Raw genomic sequence first — 24,251 nt, 5'->3', positions numbered from 1 at the left:
TGCGCACATAGCCTTACACTGCATTGTGTCTCAGCGTGCCAAATGGATAATACAGTGACAGCCCATGTAACAGTGCAAGTGAATGGGGTAGTTCACATACACTTTTTTTTTTTTTTACTGATATCAAAAAATTTGCACAATGCACTACTGTTTTTTTATCCAGCTAGGATTCACCTGTTAAGGAGAAATTCCATAGCTTTTGGTTAATCTCCTTCTTCCTAACAGTGAATGTCTGCTGTAATCTCTGATTAATAGTCACTGAGTGCCAGCAAAGGAATTCAGACCACACAGATAATATCTGGTATAAATCCCTCTCAGTAAGAGCAGGTGCACATGCTTTATTTTTACAAGCAATGGGTTAATCTCTTAGTAAAATTCCTAAGTATGCCATTGGCGATATTAAAAGCATATGCAGATAGCTTGTGACGTTTATCCATTTTTTGGGACTTCCTCTCCATCCCCTACTGTGTTCTAACTCCATAGCTTGCAAACTCTTTGTTACGTATCAGATACAGCCGGCCATTGTTATCAATATTTTCATTCTGTTCCCTTGTTTCACGATATCAGCTGCTGACCTTGGTGTAGACATGCTTGCAGGCTCTTGTTACTCATATAGGAAAAAAAAAACCTTACGGTAGTTATATAAAAAACATATAGAAAAATATATATTGTATTCTCATAGTAAAAAAAAGTAAATAGAAAAATGTATTGTATTCTCACACACCCATTGAACTTAAAGTGTACGGGAAAAAAACATGCTATATGTACAAATCTGTATGGCTTCCAGTTTAATGGATTCATGGCAATTGTTAGCATAGAAAACTGTAAAGCTAAGTTCACACAGTGCAAGATCATCAGGTGAATCCGATGAATGAATAAAATCGTCATACTTTATTTGTACATAGCATAATAAAACTCCATAATTTCGGAGATATACAATTCACAATTTGAATTTTATTATCTCTGCCATCAGAATTTTATTATTCTATGTACAAATAAAGTATGAAGATTTTATTAATCAGATTCGCCTAATCTTCTTGCATTGTTCAGTCCATGGTCGTGGCTTTATATAACATACATTTACATGTCACACACAGTTGCAGGATGTAGTACAGGAAACTTATTTTAAAGCTTGTTTCTGCATATCCTGATTTTGGTGATAATGTAACTGTAACGTCCGGGTGGTGGAACCTCTGGACCGTACACCGGTTTCCCTTGAGGAGGCAGTCAGGCAGGTCACCCCGCCAGAGGGTCTGGGTGCACGGCGGCCGAAGCACTATTGGTAGCCGGACAGTCCGTATGGGAGCAGGAAAGGTGGATGGAGTTCTGGACGGTGGTCCGGGTGACGAGGCTCAGAGTCCGAGGCCAGGTGGTAAGGTCAGGCGGGATCCGGGACTTGCTGAGCGATGGAACGGGTCACCAAGCGGAGCCAGGGACTGGAGACTGGCGGAGCTGCAGAGATGGTGGAACATCCGCCGAAGTCACCGTCAGGGTACGGGAATGAGCGTGGTTCGGAGCGGCTGGCGTGGCAGGACAGGCTCTACGAGACAGGACAGGGTTAATGCAGGCAAGGTACAAGGCAATGCAATAGGGGACCTGAACACTAGCTTACTAAACACGTAGAACAGGCCCCGCCCACCAGGAAAGAGAACCCTTATATACCCTGTACCTTTCTATGCAATATCCTGTTTCTGGGTGCTGGCCCTTTAAGAAAGGGTCAATGACCGCGCGCGCGCCCTAATGCGCATGCGCGAGGCCCGTGTGCCAGAAGCCAGTCCAGGAAGCGGTGAGGAGGAGGCAGGAGCGCCCGGCTGGGAGTCCCACCTCGCAGAGGAGCGCCGGGAGCGGGGAGCTGGACGCGTGGAGGCTGCAGGCGGGGACGAGGAGGACGGGACCGGAGTGGTGAGCAGGGGACGCCGCCGGGGAGCGGGAAGCGGGCCACGGGGACCGGAGAACGGGACAAGGGGACCGGGAAGCGTGACAGTAACAAAAGAAGCCAGGGTTATCTCCACAATGAACAGTTTGTAGACCTGCCTTTTCAAAGGTTGAAGCAGATAAATAGTTTCTTCTGTGTTGGGTTTTTCTGGTAATTTGCAGCTACATGAAGTTCAGGCTAGCCTTTGCATGTCTTGAAGAAACCTTTCTGTTTTTATAGGTTTATGTTAGTTAAAATCTTTGCCTTTTGGTAAACTCTCTTGCTCCTTATAGTGGTAGCAAGTCCAGCTTGGTATTCTTTCTAATATATATTTATGCTCATGATTTAGAGCTTTGTATCAAGTGTCACTGTCCCACCCGAGTACTAGAGCAAAGGCCCTGATTCATTAAAGTAATTCTGGCAGAATTTGGCATAAATTGTTTTGAAAAGTCACAAATGTTTTGTGCAATGTGGAATTGCATTAAACTGCATGCTCTGCCAAAATAGATATAGCTGGGGCAGAACGAGGGTGTGATGCCAGAACTCGTCTAATTCATGATGAACTGTGACATTCCTTACACCAAAAATCTTACTGGAGTAAGATACAGAGCGCTCAGTGAAACAGCCATATAACACCAACAACGATAGCATTGCATTGCTTGGACTGACTGGTGACCCTCCTGACCCAAGCATGACAATATATATTTCAAAGCAAGAAGGCCTGCGGAGACACCATCACATGTTTCTCAACGCTGGCAGGAAACTAGCCAGGTCTTTCACCGGGAAGGAACAACCACGGGAAGGGCAGTCTCCTGTCAAGGAGAGCACCTATGCCAAACATGGAATCCATCCACAGACAGCTGTTTCGGGGTATTTGCCCCTCATCAGTGTGGAGTAGGAAACTGGCTAGTGGGAGCATTGCCTAGTAGAAGACTACATAAGCAAGGATGGTTGACCTTAGGGAGATCAACATCCAACACCGCAGAGACACCATCACGTGTTTCTCAACGCAGTGATTCTAGAGCAGTGCCCCCTGGGAAATATTCAAAGCAAGAAGGCCTGCGGAGACAACATCACATGTTTCTCAACGCTGGCAGGAAACTAGCCAGGTCTTTCACCGGGAAGGAACAACCACGGGAAGGGCAGTCTCCTGTCAAGGAGCGCACCTATGCCAAACATGGAATCCATCCACAGACAGCTGTTTCGGGGTATTTGCCCCTCATCAGTGTGGAGTAGGAAACTGGCTAGTGGGAGCATTGCCTAGTAGAAGACTACATAAGCAAGGATGGTTGACCTTAGGGAGATCAACATCCAACACCGCAGAGACACCATCACGTATTTCTCAAAGCAGTGATTCTAGAGCAATGCCCCCTGGGAAACATTCAAAACAAGAAATCCTGCGGAGACACCATCACATGTTTCTCAACGCTGGCAGAAAACTAGCCAGGTTTTCACCGGGAAGAAGCAACCATGGGAAGGGCAGTCTCCAGTCAAGGAGACCACCTATGCCAAACATGGTATCCATCCACAGACAGCCGTTTCGGGGTATTTGCTTCTCATCAGTGTGGAGTAGGAATCTGGCTAGTGGGAGCATTGCCTAGTAAAAGACTATGTGAGCAAGGATGGTTGACCTTAGGGAGATCAACATCCAACACCGCGGAGACACCATCACGTGTTTCTCAACGCAGTGATTCTAGAGCAGTGCCCCCTGGGAAATATTCAAAGCAAGAAGGCCTGCGGAGACACCATCACATGTTTCTCAACGCTGGCAGGAAACTAGCCAGGTCTTTCACCGGGAAGGAACAACCACGGGAAGGGCAGTCTCCAGTCAAGGAACCACCTATGCCAAACATGGTATCCATCCACAGACAGCCGTCTCGGGGTATTTGCCTCTCATCAGTGTGGAGTAGGAATCTGGCTAGTGGGAGCATTGCCTAGTAAAAGACTATGTGAGCAAGGATGGTTGACCTTAGGGAGATCAACATCCACCACTGCGGAGACACCATCACGTGTTTCTCAACGCAGTGATTCTAGAGCAGTGCCCCCTGGGAAATATTCAAAGCAAGAAGGCCTGCGGAGACACCATCACATGTTTCTCAACGCTGGCAGGAAACTAGCCAGGTCTTTCACCGGGAAGGAACAACCATGGGAAGGGCAGTCTCCTGTCAAGGAAACCGCCTATACCAAAATATGGTATCCATACATATAGAATAGATTATAAGAACAGAATAGATAGAAAGAAATAACACAATAGCTCAATAGGGGGATAGCCAGCTTGGCCAGCTGTTTTATTTTTTTGGGAAAAAAAAAAATGACGTGGCGTCCCCCCATTTTTCTAAAACCAGCCAAGGTACAGCAGACAACTGGCGGCTGATATTATTAGGGTGGGAAGGGCTATCGTTATTTGGCCCTTTCCAGCCTAACAATAGCAGCCCACAACCACCCCAGAAATGGCGCATCCATAAGATGCGCCAATTCTGGTGCTGGACCCAATTCTTCCCAATTGCCCTGCTGCGGTGGCAATCAGGGTAATTAGGAGTTAATAGCTGCCACTAAGCCCCTAGCTGCCACTAAATCACAAATTTTACTGCAGTCACATGTGGGGTGTTGTCACATTCAGGAGAAATTGTGTAACAGGTTATAGGGCCATTTTAGTGGTACAAATGTAAATATTCCTTCTTCACTACCCAATAATATAACATTTTGTGACACACCTGTAGTGTCAATATGCTCACTGGATCCCGAGATTAATTCATTAAAGGGTGAAATTTGTAAAATGGGGTCACTTATGTGGGATTTCTGCTGTACTGGCAACACAGGGGCTCTGGCAATGTGACATGGCACCTGCAAACCATTCCAACTACATCTGCACTCCAATATGGTTCTCCTTCTCTTCTTCAGTTTCTACTGTACCTCAAAAGTAGTTTTCAACCAAATATGGGGTATTAGCTTACTCAGTAGAAATTGCACAACAAATTGTACAGTGCCTTATCTACTGTTCACACATCAGTTTTTTCCAATCAGGCACAATCTGGTTTGTGCCTGATGCAACGGATCTGTCTCAGATTGTGAAAAAACTGATGCGACGGATCCGTTTTTTTTTTTTTTGTTTTTATTTTATGCTGAGAGAGACCCCCCACGCAGGCACTACCCAGCACACATCATCACCACACACACGCAGGCACTACCTCGCACGCATCATCACTGCACACGCCGGCACTACCCAGCACGCATCATCACCGCACACGCAGGCACTACCCAGCACGCATCATCACCGCACACGCAGGCACTACCCAGCACGCATCATCACCGCACACCCCTGCACTACCGCACGCATCATCACCGCACACGCAGGCACTACCCAGCACGCATCATCACCGCACACGCAGGCACTACCCAGCACGCATCATCACCGCACACGCAGGCACTACCTCGCACGCATCATCACCGCACACGCAGGCACTACCTCACACTCCTGCACTACCCAGCACGTATCATCACCGCACACGCAGGCACTACCCAGCACGCATCATCACCGCACACGCCGGCACTACCCAGCACGCATCATCACCGCACGCATCATCACCGCACACCCCTGCACTACCGCACGCATCATCACCGCACACGCAGGCACTACCCAGCACACATCATCACCGCACACACCGTTACTACCCAGCACGCATCATCACCGCACACCCCTGCACTACCGCACGCATCATCACCGCACACCCCTGCACTACCGCACGCATCATCACCGCACACCCATGCACTACCGCACGCATCATCACCGCACACGCAGGCACTACCCAGCATGCATCATCACCACACACGCAGCCACTACCCAGCACGCATCATCACCGCACACGCAGGCACTACCCAGCAGGCATCATCACCGCACACCCCTGCACTACCGCACGCATCATCACCGCACACGCAGGCACTACCCAGCACACATCATCACCGCACACACAGGCACTACCCAGCAAGCATCATCACCGCACATGCAGGCACTACCAAGCACGCATCATCACCGCACACCCCTGCACTACCGTACGCATCATCACCGCACACGCAGGCACTACCCTGCACGCATCTTCACCGCACACAACCCGGCATTACCTCAGTGACGTCACCGCTGACAGCGCGACTCCCTTCAGTTGCTGCGTGGAGCTGATGGAGAGAGGCTGTGTTGTACTACCGTTCCTGTCAGCTTCATGTAGTAGAGCTGAGAGCGTTGCGGGACCTCTGTGGATTACGTCGGACCTGGAGAGGTATTTGGGGATTTTAATAAAATGGTGAAAGAGGGTGTTTTTTTGTCTTTTATTCCAAATAAAGGATTTTTTTGGGTGTATGTGTTTATTTACTTTCACTTACAGGTTAATCATTGGGGGTGTCTCATAGACGCCTGCCATGATTAACCCCTTATTACCCTGATTGCCACCGCACCAGGGCAATTCGGGAAGAGCCGGGTAGAGTCCTGGGACTGTCGCATCTAATGGATGTGGCAATTCCGGGTGGCTGCTGGCTGATATTTTTAGGCTGGGGGGCTCCCCATACCGTAGAGCTCCCCCTCCTGAGAATACCAGCCTTCAGCCGTGTGGCTTTATCTTGGCTGGTATCAAAATTGGGGGGGGGGGACTGCACGCCGTTTTTCTTTTAGTTATTTACTTTACTGCACAATATAGACCCGCCCACCGGCAGCTGTGATTGGTTGCAGTGAGACAGCTGTCACTCAGCGTCGGGGTGTGTCTGACTGCAACTAATCATAGGCGCCGGTGTGAATACGAGATTGAATAATGGGCGGCCGGCATTTTCAAATTAGGGGAAGCCGCCGGAGCAGTGTGACAGCCGTGCAGCCCCGCGCCGGTGACCGGTGAGTGGGTGAGAGAGAGTGAATGAGTCAGTGAGTCAGTCAGTGAGTGAGAGAGTTTGAGAGAGAGTGAGTGATTGATTGATTTTCTGACAAGCAATGAATTTATATCACTTTTGGGCATGCTCAGAAGTAAAAATCGGATACGGTACATGCTTCCGGCGTTTGAAGCATGACACCGTATCCGGTCGCATAGACTTCAATTATGCACCATGCCGCACCCGGAACTATGCATTTTTTTGCCGCTGGCAAAAAACGTTCCTGTCTGCGTCCTGTGCGGCCGCCGGAGTGACGATTTTTGCCGCATCCGGCAAAAACCGGATCAAACGTAAGTACATGCGGCACAATCCGGCGCTAATAAAAGTCTATGAGGAAAAACCGCACCCGGCGGCAAAAAAAACCCACATGCGTTTTTCCCGCAAAGCGCCAGATTGTGCAGCACAGCAAAAACCTGATGTGTGAACATACCCTTAGCTGCACACCATGTTCAGCCCTCCTCCTAGGTCCTAGCTGCCTGCACAGCCTGTTCAGCCCTCCTCCTGGGTCCTAGCTGCCTGCACACCCTGTTCAGCCCTCCTCCTAGGTCCTAGCTGCCTGCACACCCTATTCAGCCCTCCTCCTGGGTCCTAGCTGCATGCACACCCTATTCAGCCCTCCTCCTGGGTCCTAGCTGCCTGCACACCCTATTCAGCCCTCCTCCTGGGTCCTAGCTGCCTGCACACCCTGTTCAGCCCTCCTCCTGGGTCCTAGCTGCCTGCACACCCTGTTCAGCTCTCTTCCTGGGTCCTAGCTGCCTGCACACCCTGTTCAGCTCTCCTCCTGGGTCCTAGCTGCCTGCACACCCTGTTCAGCCCTCCTCCTAGGTCATAGCTGCCTGCACAGCCTGTTCAGCCCTCCTCCTGGGTCCTAGCTGCCTGCACACCCTGTTCAGCCCTCCTCCTAGGTCCTAGCTGCCTGCACACCCTATTCAGCCCTCCTCCTGGGTCCTAGCTGCATGCACACCCTATTCAGCCCTCCTCCTGGGTCCTAGCTGCCTGCACACCCTGTTCAGCCCTCCTCCTGGGTCCTAGCTGCCTGCACACCCTGTTCAGCTCTCTTCCTGGGTCCTAGCTGCCTGCACACCCTGTTCAGCTCTCCTCCTGGGTCCTAGCTGCCTGCACACCCTGTTCAGCTATCCTCCTGGGTCCTAGCTGCCTGCACACCCTGTTCAGCCCTCCTCCTGGGTCCTAGCTGCCTGCACACCCTGTTCAGCTCTCCTCCTGGGTCCTAGCTGCCTGCACACCCTGTTCAGCTCTCCTCCTGGGTCCTAGCTGCCTGCACACCCTGTTCAGCTCTCCTCCTGCGTCCTAGCTGCCTGCACACCCTGTTCAGCTCTCCTCCTGCGTCCTAGAAGCCTGCACACCCTCTTCAGCTCTCCTCCTGGGTCCTAGCTGCCTGCAAACCCTGTTCAGCTCTCCTCCTGGGTCCTAGCTGCCTGCACACCCTGTTCAGCCCTCCTCCTGGGTCCTAGCTGCCTGCACACCCTGTTCAGCTCTCCTCCTGAGTCCTAGCTGCCTGCACACCCTGTTCAGCTCTCCTCCTGCGTCCTAGCTGCCTGCACACCCTGTTCAGCTCTTCTCCTGGGTCCTAGCTGCCTGCACACCCTGTTCAGCTCTCCTCCTGGGTCCTAGCTGCCTGCAAACCCAGTTCAGCTCTCCTCCTGGGTCCTAGCTGCCTGCACACCCTGTTCAGCTCTCCTCCTGGGTCCTAGCTGCCTGCACACCCTGTTCAGCTCTCCTCCTGGGTCCTAGCTGCCTGCACACCCTGTTCAGCTCTCCTCCTGGGTCCTAGCTGCCTGCACACCCTGTTCAGCTCTCCTCCTGGGTCCTAGCTGCCTGCAAACCCTGTTCAGCTCTCCTCCTGGGTCCTAGCTGCCTGCACACCCTGTTCAGTCCTCCTCCTGGGTCCTAGCTGCCTGCACACCCTGTTCAGCTCTCCTCCTGGGTCCTAGCTGCCTGCACACCCTGTTCAGCCCTCCTCCTGGGTCCTAGCTGCCTGCACACCCTGTTCAGCTCTCCTCCTGGGTCCTAGATGCCTGCACACCCTGTTCAGCTCTCCTCCTGGGTCCTAGCTGCCTGCACACCCTGTTCAGCTTTCCTTCTGCATCCTATATGTCTGCACACCCTGTTCAGCTCTCCTCCTGGGTCCTAGCTGCCTGCACACCCTGTTCAGCTCTCCTCCTGGGTCCTAGCTGCCTGCACACCCTGTTCAGCCCTCCTCCTGGGTCCTAGCTGCCTGCACATCCTGTTCAGCTCTCCTCCTGGGTCCTAGCTGCCTGCACACCCTGTTCAGCTCCACTCCTGGGTCCTAGCTGCCTGCACACCCTGTTCAGCTCTCCTCCTGGGTCCTAGCTGCCTGCACACCCTGTTCAGCTCTCCTCCTTGGTCCTAGCTGCCTGCACACCCTGTTCAGCTCTCCTCCTGGGTCCTAGCTGCCTGCACACCCTGTTCAGCTCTCCTCCTGGGTCCTAGCTGCCTGCACACCCTGTTCAGCTCTTCTCCTGGGTCCTAGCTGCCTGCACACCCTGTTCAGTTCTCCTCCTGGGTCCTAGCTGCCTGCACACCCTGTTCAGCTCTCCTCCTTGGTCCTAGCTGCCTGCACACCCTGTTCAGCTCTCCTCCTGGGTCCTAGCTGCCTGCACACCCTGTTCAGCTCTCCTCCTGGGTCCTAGCTGCCTGCAAACCCTGTTCAGCTCTCCTCCTGGGTCCTAGCTGCCTGCACACCCTGCTCAGCCCTCCTCCTGGGTCCTAGCTGCCTGCACACCCTGTTCAGTTCTCCTCCTGGGTCCTAGCTGCCTGCACACCCTGTTCAGCTCTCCTCCTTGGTCCTAGCTGCCTGCACACCCTGTTCAGCTCTCCTCCTTGGTCCTAGCTGCCTGCACACCCTGTTCAGCTCTCCTCCTGGGTCCTAGCTGCCTGCACACTCTGTTCAGCCCTCCTCCTGGGTCCTAGCTGCCTGCAAACCCTGTTCAGCTCTCCTCCAGGGTCCTAGCTGCCTGCACACCCTGTTCAGCCCTCCTCCTGGGTCCTAGCTGCCTGCACACCCTGTTCAGTTCTCATCCTGGGTCCTAGCTGCCTGCACACCCTGTTCAGCTCTCCTCCTTGGTCCTAGATGCCTGCACACCCTGTTCAGCTCTCCTCCTGGGTCCTAGCTGCCTGCACACCCTGTTCAGCTCTCCTCCTGGGTCCTAGCTGCCTGCAAACCCTGTTCAGCTCTCCTCCTGGGTCCCAGCTGCCTGCACACCCTGTTCAGCCCTCCTCCTGGGTCCTAGCTGCCTGCACACCCTGTTCAGCTCTCCTCCTGGGTCCTAGCTGCCTGCACACCCTGTTCAGCCCTCCTCCTGGGTCCTAGCTGCCTGCACACCCTGTTCAGCTCTCCTCCTGGGTCATAGCTGCCTGCACACCCTGTTCAGCTTTCCTCCTGGGTCCTAGCTGCCTGCACACCCTGTTCAGCTCTTCTCCTGGGTCCTAGCTGCCTGCACACCCTGTTCAGCTCTCCTCCTGGGTCCTAGCTGCCTGCACACCCTGTTCAGCTCTCCTCCTTGGTCCTAGCTGCCTGCACACCCTGTTCAGCTCTCCTTCTGCATCCTATATGTCTGCACACCCTGTTCAGCTCTCCTCCTGGGTCCTAGCTGCCTGCACACCCTGTTCAGCTCTCCTCCTGGGTCCTAGCTGCCTGCACACCCTGTTCAGCCCTCCTCCTGGGTCCTAGCTGCCTGCACATCCTGTTCAGCTCTCCTCCTGGGTCCTAGCTGCCTGCACAACCTGTTCAGCTCTACTCCTGGGTCCTAGCTGCCTGCACACCCTGTTCAGCTCTCCTCCTGGGTCCTAGCTGCCTGCACACCCTGTTCAGCTCTCCTCCTTGGTCCTAGCTGCCTGCACACCCTGTTCAGCTCTCCTCCTGGGTCCTAGCTGCCTGCACACCCTGTTCAGCTCTCCTCCTGGGTCCTAGCTGCCTGCACACCCTGTTCAGCTCTTCTCCTGGGTCCTAGCTGCCTGCACACCCTGTTCAGTTCTCCTCCTGGGTCCTAGCTGCCTGCACACCCTGTTCAGCTCTCCTCCTTGGTCCTAGCTGCCTGCACACCCTGTTCAGCTCTCCTCCTGGGTCCTAGCTGCCTGCACACCCTGTTCAGCTCTCCTCCTGGGTCCTAGCTGCCTGCAAACCCTGTTCAGCTCTCCTCCTGGGTCCTAGCTGCCTGCACACCCTGTTCAGCCCTCCTCCTGGGTCCTAGCTGCCTGCACACCCTGTTCAGTTCTCCTCCTGGGTCCTAGCTGCCTGCACACCCTGTTCAGCTCTCCTCCTTGGTGCTAGCTGCCTGCACACCCTGTTCAGCTCTCCTCCTTGGTCCTAGCTGCCTGCACACCCTGTTCAGCTCTCCTCCTGGGTCCTAGCTGCCTGCACACCCTGTTCAGCCCTCCTCCTGGGTCCTAGCTGCCTGCAAACCCTGTTCAGCTCTCCTCCTGGGTCCTAGCTGCCTGCACACCCTGTTCAGCCCTCTTCCTGGGTCCTAGCTGCCTGCACACCCTGTTCAGTTCTCCTCCTGGGTCCTAGCTGCCTGCACACCCTGTTCAGCTCTCCTCCTTGGTCCTAGCTGCCTGCACACCCTGTTCAGCTCTCCTCCTGGGTCCTAGCTGCCTGCACACCCTGTTCAGCTCTCCTCCTGGGTCCTAGCTGCCTGCAAACCCTGTTCAGCTCTCCTCCTGGGTCCCAGCTGCCTGCACACCCTGTTCAGCCCTCCTCCTGGGTCCTAGCTGCCTGCACACCCTGTTCAGCTCTCCTCCTGGGTCCTAGCTGCCTGCACACCCTGTTCAGCCCTCCTCCTGGGTCCTAGCTGCCTGCACACCCTGTTCAGCTCTCCTCCTGGGTCCTAGCTGCCTGCACACCCTGTTCAGCTTTCCTTCTGCATCCTATATGTCTGCACACCCTGTTCAGCTCTCCTCCTGGGTCCTAGCTGCCTGCACACCCTGTTCAGCTCTCCTCCTGGGTCCTAGCTGCCTGCACACCCTGTTCAGCCCTCCTCCTGGGTCCTAGCTGCCTGCACACCCTGTTCAGCCCTCCTCCTGGGTCCTAGCTGCCTGCACACCCTGTTCAGCTCTCCTCCTGGGTCCTAGCTGCCTGCACACCCTGTTCAGCTTTCCTCCTGGGTCCTAGCTGCCTGCACACCCTGTTCAGCTCTTCTCCTGGGTCCTAGCTGCCTGCACACCCTGTTCAGCTCTCCTCCTGGGTCCTAGCTGCCTGCACACCCTGTTCAGCTCTCCTCCTTGGTCCTAGCTGCCTGCACACCCTGTTCAGCTCTCCTTCTGCATCCTATATGTCTGCACACCCTGTTCAGCTCTCCTCCTGGGTCCTAGCTGCCTGCACACCCTGTTCAGCTCTCCTCCTGGGTCCTAGCTGCCTGCACACCCTGTTCAGCTCTCCTCCTGGGTCCTAGCTGCCTGCACACCCTGTTCATCTCTCCTCCTGGGTCCTAGCTGCCTGCACACCCTGTTCAGCTCTCCTCCTGGGTCCTAGCTGCCTGCACACCCTGTTCAGCTCTCCTCCTGGGTCCTAGCTGCCTGCACACCCTGTTCAGCTCTCCTCCTGGGTCCTAGCTGCCTGCACACCCTGTTCAGCTCTCCTCCTAGGTCCTAGCTGCCTGCACACCCTGTTCAGCCCTCCTCCTGGGTCCTAGCTGCCTGCACACCCTGTTCAGCTCTCCTCCTGGGCCCTAGCTGCCTGCACACCCTGTTCAGCTCTCCTTCTGCATCCTATATGTCTGCACACCCTGTTCAGCTCTCCTCCTGGGTCCTAGCTGCCTGCACACCCTGTTCAGCTCTCCTCCTGGGTCCTAGCTGCCTGCACACCCTGTTCAGCTCTCCTCCTGGGTCCTAGCTGCCTGCACACCCTGTTCAGCTCTTCTCCTGGGTCCTAGCTGCCTGCACACCCTGTTCAGCTCTCCTCCTGGGTCCTAGCTGCCTGCACACCCTGTTCAGCTCTCCTTCTGCATCCTATATGTCTGCACACCCTGTTCAGCTCTCCTCCTGGGTCCTAGCTGCCTGCACACCCTGTTCAGCTCTCCTCCTGGGTCCTAGCTGCCTGCACACCCTGTTCAGCTCTCCTCCTGGGTCCTAGGTGCCTGCACACCCTGTTCATCTCTCCTCCTGGGTCCTAGCTGCCTGCACACCCTGTTCAGCTCTCCTCCTGGGACCTAGCTGCCTGCACACCCTGTTCAGCTCTCCTCCTGGGTCCTAGCTGCCTGCACACCCTGTTCAGCTCTCCTCCTGGGTCCTAGCTGCCTGCACACCCTGTTCAGCTCTCCTCCTGGGTCCTAGCTGCCTGCACACCCTGTTCAGCTCTCCTCCTAGGTCCTAGCTGCCTGCACACCCTGTTCAGCCCTCCTCCTGGGTCCTAGCTGCCTGCACACCCTGTTCAGCTCTCCTCCTGGGCCCTAGCTGCCTGCACACCCTGTTCAGCTCTCCTTCTGCATCCTATATGTCTGCACACCCTGTTCAGCTCTCCTCCTGGGTCCTAGCTGCCTGCACACCCTGTTCAGCTCTCCTCCTGGGTCCTAGCTGCCTGCACACCCTGTTCAGCTCTCCTCCTGGGTCCTAGCTGCCTGCACACCCTGTTCAGCTCTTCTCCTGGGTCCTAGCTGCCTGCACACCCTGTTCAGCTCTCCTCCTGGGTCCTAGCTGCCTGCACACCCTGTTCAGCTTTCCTTCTGCATCCTATATGTCTGCACACCCTGTTCAGGTCTCCTCCTGGGTCCTAGCTGCCTGCACACCCTGTTCAGCTCTCCTCCTGGGTCCTAGCTGCCTGCACACCCTGTTCTGCTCTCCTCCTGGGTCCTAGCTGCCTGCACACCCTGTTCAGCTCTCCTCCTGGGTCCTAGCTGCCTGCACACCCTGTTCAGCTCTCCTCCTGGGTCCTAGCTGCCTGCACACCCTGTTCAGCTCTCCTCCTGGATCCTAGCTGCCTGCACACCCTGTTCAGCTCTCCTCCTGGGTCCTAGCTGCCTGCACACCCTGTTCAGCTCTCCTCCTGGGTCCTAGCTGCCTGCACACCCTAATCAGCTCTCCTCCTAGGTCCTAGCTGCCTGCACACCCTGTTCAGCCCTCCTCCTGGGTCCTAGCTGCCTGCACACCCTGTTCAGCTCTCCTCCTGGGTCCTAGCTGCCTGCATACCCTGTTCAGCTCTCCTTCTGCATCCTATATGTCTGCACACCCTGTTCAGCTCTCCTCCTGGGTCCTAGCTGCCTGCACACCCTGTTCAGCTCTCCTCCTGGGTCCTAGCTGCCTGCACACCCTGTTCAGCTCTCCTTCTGCATCCTATATGTCTGCACACCCTGTTCAGCTCTCCTCCTGGGTCCTAGCTGCCTGCACACCCTGTTCAGCTCTCCTCCTGGGTCCTAGCTGCCTGCACACCCTGTTCAGCTCTCCTCCTGGGTCCTAGCTGCCTGCACACCCTGTTCAGCTCTTCTCCTGGGTCCTAGCTGCCTGCACACCCTGTTCAGCTCTCCTCCTGGGTCCTAGCTGCCTGCACACCCTGTTCAGCTCTCCTTCTGCATCCTATATGTCTGCACACCCTGTTCAGCTCTCCTCCTGGGTCCTAGCTGCCTGCACACCCTGTTCAGCTCTCCTCCTGGGTCCTAGCTGCCTGCACACCCTGTTCAGCTCTCCTTCTGCATCCTATATGTCTGCACACCCTGTTCAGCTCTCCTCCTGGGTCCTAGCTGCCTGCACACCCTGTTCAGCTCTCCTCCTGGGTCCTAGCTGCCTGCACACCCTGTTCAGCTCTCCTCCTGGGTCCTAGCTGCCTGCACACCCTGTTCATCTCTCCTCCTGGGTCCTAGCTGCCTGCACACCCTGTTCAGCTCTCCTCCTGGGTCCTAGCTGCCTGCACACCCTGTTCAGCTCTCCTCCTGGGTCCTAGCTGCCTGCACACCCTGTTCAGCTCTCCTCCTGGGTCCTAGCTGCCTGCACACCCTGTTCAGCTCTCCTCCTGGGTCCTAGCTGCCTGCACCCTGTTCAGCTCTCCTCCTGGGTCCTAGCTGCCTGCACACCCTGTTCAGCTCTCCTCCTAGGTCCTAGCTGCCTGCACACCCTGTTCAGCCCTCCTCCTGGATCCTAGCTGCCTGCACACCCTGTTCAGCTCTCCTCCTGGGTCCTAGCTGCCTGCATACCCTGTTCAGCTCTCCTTGTGCATCCTATATGTCTGCACACCCTGTTCAGCTCTCCTCCTGGGTCCTAGCTGCCTTCACACCCTGTTCAGCTCTCCTCCTGGGTCCTAGCTGCCTGCACACCCTGTTCAGCTCTCCTCCTTGGTCCTAGCTGCCTGCACACCCTGTTCAGCTCTTCTCCTGGGTCCTAGCTGCCTGCACACCCTGTTCAGCTCTCCTCCTGGGTCCTAGCTGCCTGCACACCCTGTTCAGCTCTCCTTCTGCATCCTATATGTCTGCACACCCTGTTCAGCTCTCCTCCTGGGTCCTAGCTGCCTGCACACCCTGTTCAGCTGTTCTCCTGGGTCCTAGCTGCCTGCACACCCTGTTCAGCTCTCCTCCTGGGCCATAGCTGCCTGCACACCCTGTTCAGCTCTCCTTCTGCATCCTATATGTCTGCACACCCTGTTCAGCTCTCCTCCTGGGTCCTAGCTGCCTGCACACCCTGTTCAGCTCTCCTCCTGGGTCCTAGCTGCCTGCACACCCTGTTCAGCTCTCCTCCTTGGTCCTAGCTGCCTGCACACCCTGTTCAGCTCTTCTCCTGGGTCCTAGCTGCCTGCACACCCTGTTCAGCTCTCCTCCTTGGTCCTAGCTGCCTGCACACCCTGTTCAGCTCTTCTCCTGGGTCCTAGCTGCCTGCACACCCTGTTCAGCTCTTCTCCTGGGTCCTAGCTGCCTGCACACCCTGTTCAGCTCTTCTCCTGGGTCCTAGCTGCCTGCACACCCTGTTCAGCTCTCCTCCTGGGTCCTAGCTGCCTGCACACCCTGTTCAGCTCTCCTTCTGCATCTTATATGTCTGCACACCCTGTTCAGCTCTCCTCCTGGGTCCTAGCTGCCTGCACACCCTGTTCAGCTCTCCTCCTGGGTCCTAGCTGCCTGCACACCCTGTTCAGCTCTCCTCCTGGGTCCTAGCTGCCTGCACACCCTGTTCAGCCCTCCTCCTGGGTCCTAGCTGCCTGCACACCCTGTTCAGCTCTCCTTCTGCATCCTATATGTCTGCACACCCTGTTCAGCTCTCCTCCTGGGTCCTAGCTGCCTGCACACCCTGTTCAGCTCTCCTCCTGGGTCCTAGCTGCCTGCACACCCTGTTCAGCTCTCCTCCTGGGTCCTAGCTGCCTGCACACCCTGTTCAGCTCTCCTCCTGGGTCCTAGCTGCCTGCACACCCTGTTCAGCTCTCCTCCTGGGTCCTAGCTGCCTGCACACCCTGTTCAGCTCTCCTTCTGCATCCTATATGTCTGCACACCCTGTTCAGCTCTCCTCATGGGTCCTAACTGCCTGCACACCCTGTTCAGCTCTCCTCCTGGGTCCTAGCTGCCTGCACACCCTGTTCAGCTCTCCTCCTGGGTCCTAGCTGCCTGCACACCCTGTTCAGCTCTTCTCCTGGGTCCTAGCTGCCTGCACACCCTGTTCAGCTCTCCTCCTGGGTCCTAGCTGCCTGCACACCCTGTTCAGCTCTCCTTCTGCATCCTATATGTCTGCACACCCTGTTCAGCTCTCCTCCTGGGTCCTAGCTGCCTGCACACCCTGTTCAGCTCTCCTCCTGGGTCCTAGCTGCCTGCACACCCTGTTCAGCTCTCCTCCTGGGTCCTAGCTGCCTGCACACCCTGTTCAGCTCTCCTCCTGGGTCCTAGCTGCCTGCACACCCTGTTCAGCTCTCCTCCTGGGTCCTAGCTGCCTGCACACCCTGTTCAGCTCTCCTCCTGGGTCCTAGCTGCCTGCACACCCTGTTCAGCTCTCCTTCTGGGTCCTAGCTGCCTGCACACCCTGTTCAGCTCTCCTCCTGGGTCCTTGCTGCCTGCACACCCTGTTCAGCTCTCCTCCTAGGTCCTAGCTGCCTGCACACCCTGTTCAGCCCTCCTCCTGGGTCCTAGCTGCCTGCACACCCTGTTCAGCTCTCCTCCTGGGTCCTAGCTGCCTGCATACCCTGTTCAGCTCTCCTTCTGCATCCTATATGTCTGCACACCCTGTTCAGCTCTCCTCCTGGGTCCTAGCTGCCTGCACACCCTGTTCAGCTCTCCTTCTGCATCCTATATGTCTGCACACCCTGTTCAGCTCTCCTCCTGGGTCCTAGCTGCCTGCACACCCTGTTCAGCTCTTCTCCTGGGTCCTAGCTGCCTGCACACCCTGTTCAGCTCTCCTCCTGGGCCATAGCTGCCTGCACACCCTGTTCAGCTCTCCTTCTGCATCCTATATGTCTGCACACCCTGTTCAGCTCTCCTCCTGGGTCCTAGCTGCCTGCACACCCTGTTCAGCTCTCCTCCTGGGTCCTAGCTGCCTGCACACCCTGTTCAGCTCTCCTCCTTGGTCCTAGCTGCCTGCACACCCTGTTCAGCTCTTCTCCTGGGTCCTAGCTGCCTGCACACCCTGTTCAGCTCTCCTCCTTGGTCCTAGCTGCCTGCACACCCTGTTCAGCTCTTCTCCTGGGTCCTAGCTGCCTGCACACCCTGTTCAGCTCTTCTCCTGGGTCCTAGCTGCCTGCACACCCTGTTCAGCTCTTCTCCTGGGTCCTAGCTGCCTGCACACCCTGTTCAGCTCTCCTCCTGGGTCCTAGCTGCCTGCACACCCTGTTCAGCTCTCCTCCTGGGTCCTAGCTGCCTGCACACCCTGTAGTTAACTCCCTGCCTGTTCTGCACATAGCTGATCTGTGGCGGCTCAAAGCCAGCACGGACAACTTCTGCAGTTTCAGTTTACTGGATGGGTGTAGATGGGGAGTGGATATGGGTGTGGCCGTTTGTAAAATGTGTGTGGTTAGGGGGCGTGGCCTAAAAATTGCCGCGGCACGCGTAGCGCGCCGCAAACTTTGTCCCTCTTTCCCTTCTTTAAAAGTTGGGAGGTATGGGTTTTCTCAACCTATTTTATTGTTGCACCAAGGAATTGTCAAATGTGCTTGGCAAATGTGATTTCTGCCCTCATATAGTCTATGTGACGTTATTTAAAATATCAGCCCAGATCCCATGTTTACAGTCTTCTGTGTGCGTGCTGCTTTAAAACGCCACCTACACTCTACAATACCAGATATAATCTAGGCCTGGCACAAGTCTGCTAACCATAATTTTTTTTAAAAAAAATAGACTATAATTATATATACAAACTCTTGATTTTCACATATCAATCACAATGCTTTTCAATTTGTAGGCATAAGTGACCTGACTGAATTAATTTGAAAATTAAATAAAAATGCTCATCTAATGTACATATTAGCCTTGCTAATGGTCAGCCAGCATCTGTTGCAGCCCCTGTTTGTCACACTGTCAGCTTGAAAGAAACTTTTAGGGCGAATTTAGCAATTGCGTTGAGTCCTATCTCTTCATATGTAATGTTTTTTGGGAACTCTATCACTAATGAGCAATGTATGTCTCACCCAATCCAAAAAATAAGTGACATTGTGATACACTGTACTTCAAAACGTAACCTCTTCTAATGTTTATCTTTAAGTTACAATAAAAATCAGGTATGATGTTGACACCTATCTGCCTGTTGGGGCTGTGTGGCTGGGGCATTTTCTGCCCACGAAAGGCAACTCCAATAATAATATTGTCACAAAATAAGCAGCTTATTAGGCTAACATTTCAAAAAACAAATATTGTTTTTCATCCTCAAAACTCTGTAGACAAGGCATCATAATCAACATCATGCTGTTCTCTTTTGATCACACCCATGAAGTCAGTATAGAGGCGCCCGTGACTCAGCCAAGATGTTGATAATGATGTTCTGTCTACTAAACAGAATGCTTCACTACAAACCAATCAAAAATGTAATTATTATTTGGTGGGTGAGTAGGAGTTTGTTGTTTAATCATCTGATATACAACACAGCAACAACCTACAGGTACAGTCAGGGCCAGAAATATTTGGACAGTGACACAAGTTTTGTTATTTTAGCTGTTTACAAAAACATGTTCAGAAATACAATTCTATATATAATATGGGCTGAAAGTGCACACTCCCAGCTGCAATATGAGAGTTTTCACATCCAAATCGGAGAAAGGGTTTAGGAATCATAGCTCTGTAATGCATAGCCTCCTCTTTTTCAAGGGACCAAAAGTAATTGGACAAGGGACTCTAAGGGCTGCAATTAACTCTGAAGGCGTCTGCCTCGTTAACCTGTAATCAATGAAGTAGTTAAAAGGTCTGGGGTTGATTACAGGTGTGTGGTTTTGCATTTGGAAGCTTTTGCTGTGACCAGACAACATGCGGTCTAAGGAACTCTCAATTGAGGTGAAGCAGAACATCCTGAGGCTGAAAAAAAAGAAAAAATCCATCAGAGAGATAGCAGACATGCTTGGAGTAGCAAAATCAACAGTCGGGTACATTCTGAGAAAAAAGGAATTGACTGGTGAGCTTGGGAACTCAAAAAGGCCTGGGCGTCCACGGATGACAACAGAGGTGGATGATCGCCGCATACTTTCTTTGGTGAAGAAGAACCCGTTCACAACATCAACTGAAGTCCAGAACACTCTCAGTGAAGTAGGTGTATCTGTCTCTAAGTCAACAGTAAAGAGAAGACGCCATGAAAGTAAATACAAAGGGTTCACATCTAGATGCAAACCATTCATCAATTCCAAAAATAGACAGGCCAGAGTTATATTTGCTGAAAAACACCTCATGAAGCCAGCTGAGTTCTGGAAAAGTATTCTATGGACAGATGAGACAAAGATCAACCTGTACCAGAATGATGGGAAGAAAAAAGTTTGGAGAAGAAAGGGAACGGCACATGATCCAAGGCACACCACATCCTCTGTAAAACATGGTGGAGGCAACGTGATGGCATGGGCATGCATGGCTTTCAATGGCACTGGGTCACTTGTGTTTATTGATGACATAACAGCTGACAAGAGTAGCCGGATGAATTCTGAAGTGTACCGGGATATACTTTCAGCCCAGATTCAGCCAAATGCCGCAAAGTTGATTGGACAGCGCTTCATAGTACAGATGGACAATGACCCCAAGCATACAGCCAAAGCTACCCAGGAGTTCATGAATGCAAAAAAGTGGAACATTCTGCAATGGCCAAGTCAATCACCAGATCTTAACCCAATTGAGCATGCATTTCACTTGCTCAAATCCAGACTTAAGACGGAAAGACCCACAAACAAGCAAGACCTGAAGGCTGCGGCTGTAAAGGCCTGGCAAAGCATTAAGAAGGAGGAAACCCAGCGTTTGGTGATGTCCATGGGTTCCAGACTTAAGGCAGTGATTGTCTCCAAAGGATTCGCAACAAAATATTGAAAATAAAAATATTTTGTTTGGGTTTGGTTTATTTTTCCAATTACTTTTGACCTCCTAAAATGTGGAGTGTTTGTAAAGAAATGTGACAATTCCTACAATTTCTATCAGATATTTTTGTTCAAACCTTCAAATTAAACGTTACAATCTGCACTTGAATTCTGTTGTAGAGGTTTCATTTCAAATCCAATGTGGTGGCATGCAGAGCCCAACTCGCCAAAATTGTGTCACTGGCCAAAGATTTCTGGACCTAACTGTATGTTTCAACTTCATACCTTTATTTGCTTGCCCAATATTATAAAAAAAAAAAAAAATAAAAAAAATTGTCAACATATCCCTAGCCCACTCATTGACAAGGGTTGAGATATCCGTTGCCTCCTCTTAAAACATTTTGCACTTAGGCGTTGTATTGTTGGACACAAAAATTTTACACAAGTGCAAATTTTTAGAACAAAGTAAATTAAATGCTGTCATTGTGACAAAAGCTAACAACAACAGCTGAAGCAATAGTAACATCATGATGGAGAATATGGCCAACAGGTCAGCAGGTAGTTAATATATTTAACTTGCCAACGTTAACTTTGTAAAAAAAACAAGCATGGCTTTTCCAGACTGTTTCTGTGTTTAAATTTGGTTAATATTAAAGTCTGTTTAATGTATTCTCTTTTTTTGAACAGTTGAAATACTGAAACGGCGCAGGCGCTCATGTAGGGACCAATATAGACGAGAGTTTAACGCTCTCCCTTCAACATCCAAGAAGAGGCCGTATATCTATTATCGCAATTTGCAGTTTCTTCGTCCAGTTATGGAATTAAACCAGTAAGTGATTCTACATAGGTTGGCAATGTTTAAACCATTTAAAAAATTAAACTAAGTCTAAAATTTAAATGTATAAAACTAGGTTCACATTTCCGTTGTTTTGCCTCAGTCACATGCGTTGCTTGACGCATGTGACTGATGCATTATACAATGGATGTCAATGAACAGAAATTCATTGTCGGACTCCGTTGTGTGCGGGGGGCGGAGTGCGGGGGGTGGAGTGCGAGGTGGGTGGAGCCGAGGGGGGCCGTGGATGACGTCAGTGCCGCGGTCTGCATGGGACAGTTGAGGTGTGTGTGTGTGTGTGTATACATGCGGATTGCGGGAGGGGGCGGAGCCGAGCAGGGAATTGTCAGGCTTCTTGCACCCATAACCAGGGTAAATATCGGGTAACTAGGCAAAGCGCATTGCTTGGTAACCCGATGTGTATCCTGGTTACGTGTGCAGGGAGCCAGAGAGAGCACGCGCAGCGAAATTCTACCAATTGCCCTGCTCCAAAATGTTACAAGCTGCGTTCCTTCCGCCCTGCGGTAAGTCGTTTCACGACTGATCAGTTGGGCGGAGGATGCAACGCAGCATCATCAGTCACAATCTGCCGCTCATATAAGTCTATGGGAACAACGGAATCCGCCAAATGGATTCCGTTGTTTACCAGAGCAGCGGATTGTGACTGATTCTATTTAACGGAATTGTGAACCTAGCCTTATGTGAAAACAAAGCAAAGGCTAAACTTCTTTGTGTATGTAATTTCATATGATCATATTTTTATTTTGCATAGGACAGATGATAATCTGGATGAATCAGAATCTGAGTCTGCTACAGCCGGACCCTCCACCCGTATTACCTCGCAATCAGAGGCAGATACACAAGTGGAGGCAGAGACAAGTCAAGGCAACGAGCCACAAGTAGATGCAGATGCTGGAGAGGGCCCAAGTGGAGCTGCTGTCAACACTAGACAGCCAGCAGGTCAATTGGCATCCGATTCTGCATCCCAATTCCCAACCCAACATGTGCTCCCTAGGCCCAGTGTTGCTTTAGTTAGAACCCGACGGATGCAACGTTCAGAGGAGATTACCTCTCTGCCAGACTTAATAGATACCCGTGTTCTCCATATCCTAAATAGTCTAAACCCTGAAACAGATGCCGAGCGGTTTTGCAGGTCCCTTGGCCCACATCTCACTTTGGTTCCAGCCAACCGGCAGGTCCATGTAAGGGCAGGTATTCTGCACCTGCTTGAGGCCAGCCAGGAATGACCCAGCCAATGTTCTAAATATGCTAGAACACTGGCGGGATGAGCAGCAGGCAAGCCACGAGACCACCGTGGCCACCAGAAATTCACCAACTCATCATCATTCTGCTGAGACATCTGTCCCAACAACTGGCCAGACATATGGCCTTGAGCAGCCCATGACATCCTATAACCCACAACTATCTACTGCTGGCTCTTTAACTGGGCAGCCATTTCCCAGCAACCTTCTGCTCCCACCTACTTGCCTTTGTCCCAGCAGGAACGGCCAGGCCAATATGCGAATTATGGCTCATCATTTCAATACAACCAACAACCCTCCTCCCCCCCCTCCTCTGCCATCCTCCTACTATGGTTCATCTAGAGAATCATATAATTACCCACACTCTGTTGTTCCTTTATCCCACATGCTACAGACAACCACACGTTACCCAACCCACAACCACCCAGAGCCAACGTACTCAAAGGGCCACAAAGTCCACCCCTAGCAATCAGGCCAGCTCCCAATCACAAACCGAGTGATTGGCTTAGTCACTAAAATATTGTAGTTGATTTCTTGCAGTTATTATTTAATGTTTATGAAAATCCCGATAGTTTGTTTCTTCTAACTCACATTTCATACCCAAAATTAGGGAGGAAAGTGAGGGGTGCATTTTACAATCAGAATGTAGCTTACCGGGGGTGGTGGAGAGGAGTTGCACGTGTCTGGGGAAATGGTGGGGCGACTGTGCAAAGGCTGTAGTGGATGGGCTTGTGATGCTGCTGCAACTGGTCCTGGGGCTGCGGCAGCTGGGCGGGTTTGGTGTCAGCTGGTGCAGGGGCTGTGGGGCAGCCAGTAATGACTTCAAATAATGTTGCCAGGAGTCAGTGCGTGCACAGATGGAGCTCTTGGCTAAAGTATTTTTCAGCACATGCGCCACCTCCGCTCCATCGATCTGTCAGCAGTGGACTTAATAAAAAGGTGTGCAGAGGTGGTGCTTAAGCATAAGATATCTCAGCTTGCTATTGAGCCAAGAGCTCAATCTGCTCACGTGCCAACTCCAGCCGCCATTTCTTTGAAGCCCTCTCCGCCCACCAATGCTGCAGCCCAAGCCCCAGCACAGCTGCTCAAGCACCATCACAGCTTCCCCTTCAGCCACCACTTCACCAGCACAGCTGGGGGAGAACCACTGCCCTTGCATCCTGTGACCCCAATCGACCACCGCTGCCACCTCCTCCGGTAATACACCACCAGACTATAAGACAAAACCCATTATTTTGTTTAGAACCTTTTATGGTTTGATTTTGTGTAGCATCATATAACCTAATGTGTATTTTTTTTGAAAAAAATATGGTAATACCATTTTTGTTCGGTTATGTAACCAAAATATTAGTGGTGCATTTGAGTTGAAATGTTTTTGTTTGAATAAAAAAATGTGAGCACATTTTTTGACGTATGGCTTTTTATCTAAATTTTTGTTTAAAAAAAAAATGTGGCCAAAATATTTTGGAGCAGAGGTAGGCCAACATTGCCCTCTGTCATGGGGCCATTATAACAGGAGAGGCCTATGTGATGGAAAGTGCCAGAACATGTATAATGGAAGTACGCAGCTTCTTAGGTTTGCAATGACTAAATTTGTCTTGGAATAAAAAAAAAAAAAAAAAAGGAGGATGTGCTGGATAGCACCTGGTGGTAAGGCAGAACTGGGATAATGGATGAGAATATAAAGAGACCGCACTCTGTCCGCTGTGAAGGATTTTCTTTTATTCAAACACGTGCAAGGTGAGAAGCCGGAGGCACACTGTGAGCTGGCTCCTCTAAACTGGACGACGGCCGTTTCGCCCACAAATTGGGCTTCCACAGGTCCACATGTGGAGCTACGGCTACACCCCTTTTAAAGGAGCGCTCACAGGCTGCCTGAGACCACATAAAACATACAGGAGATTTATATGTGTACGT

The 24,251-nt window shown here is 52.5% G+C and overlaps 1 protein-coding gene across 1 annotated transcript; it reads left to right on the top strand.

Moving 5' to 3' along the window:
• Nucleotides 1-1,162: 1,162 nt before the first annotated feature.
• Nucleotides 1,163-23,692, top strand: LOC142250765 (uncharacterized). Its single transcript, XM_075322983.1, has 3 exons — nt 1,163-1,492; nt 20,925-21,066; nt 21,845-23,692. The coding sequence occupies exons 1-3, from the start codon at nt 1,300-1,302 to the stop codon at nt 22,317-22,319; spliced, it is 810 nt and encodes a 269-aa protein (XP_075179098.1). The 5' UTR covers nt 1,163-1,299; the 3' UTR covers nt 22,320-23,692.
• The last annotated feature ends 559 nt before the right edge of the window (nt 23,693-24,251 follow it).

The sequence above is a fragment of the Anomaloglossus baeobatrachus genome, chromosome 9 (genome assembly GCF_048569485.1).
Source record: "Anomaloglossus baeobatrachus isolate aAnoBae1 chromosome 9, aAnoBae1.hap1, whole genome shotgun sequence".
In the NCBI taxonomy this organism is placed as follows: domain Eukaryota; kingdom Metazoa; phylum Chordata; class Amphibia; order Anura; family Aromobatidae; genus Anomaloglossus; species Anomaloglossus baeobatrachus.
The sequence above is the reverse complement of the archived record's forward strand: the minus strand, read 5'-3'. Positions and strand labels throughout refer to the sequence as shown.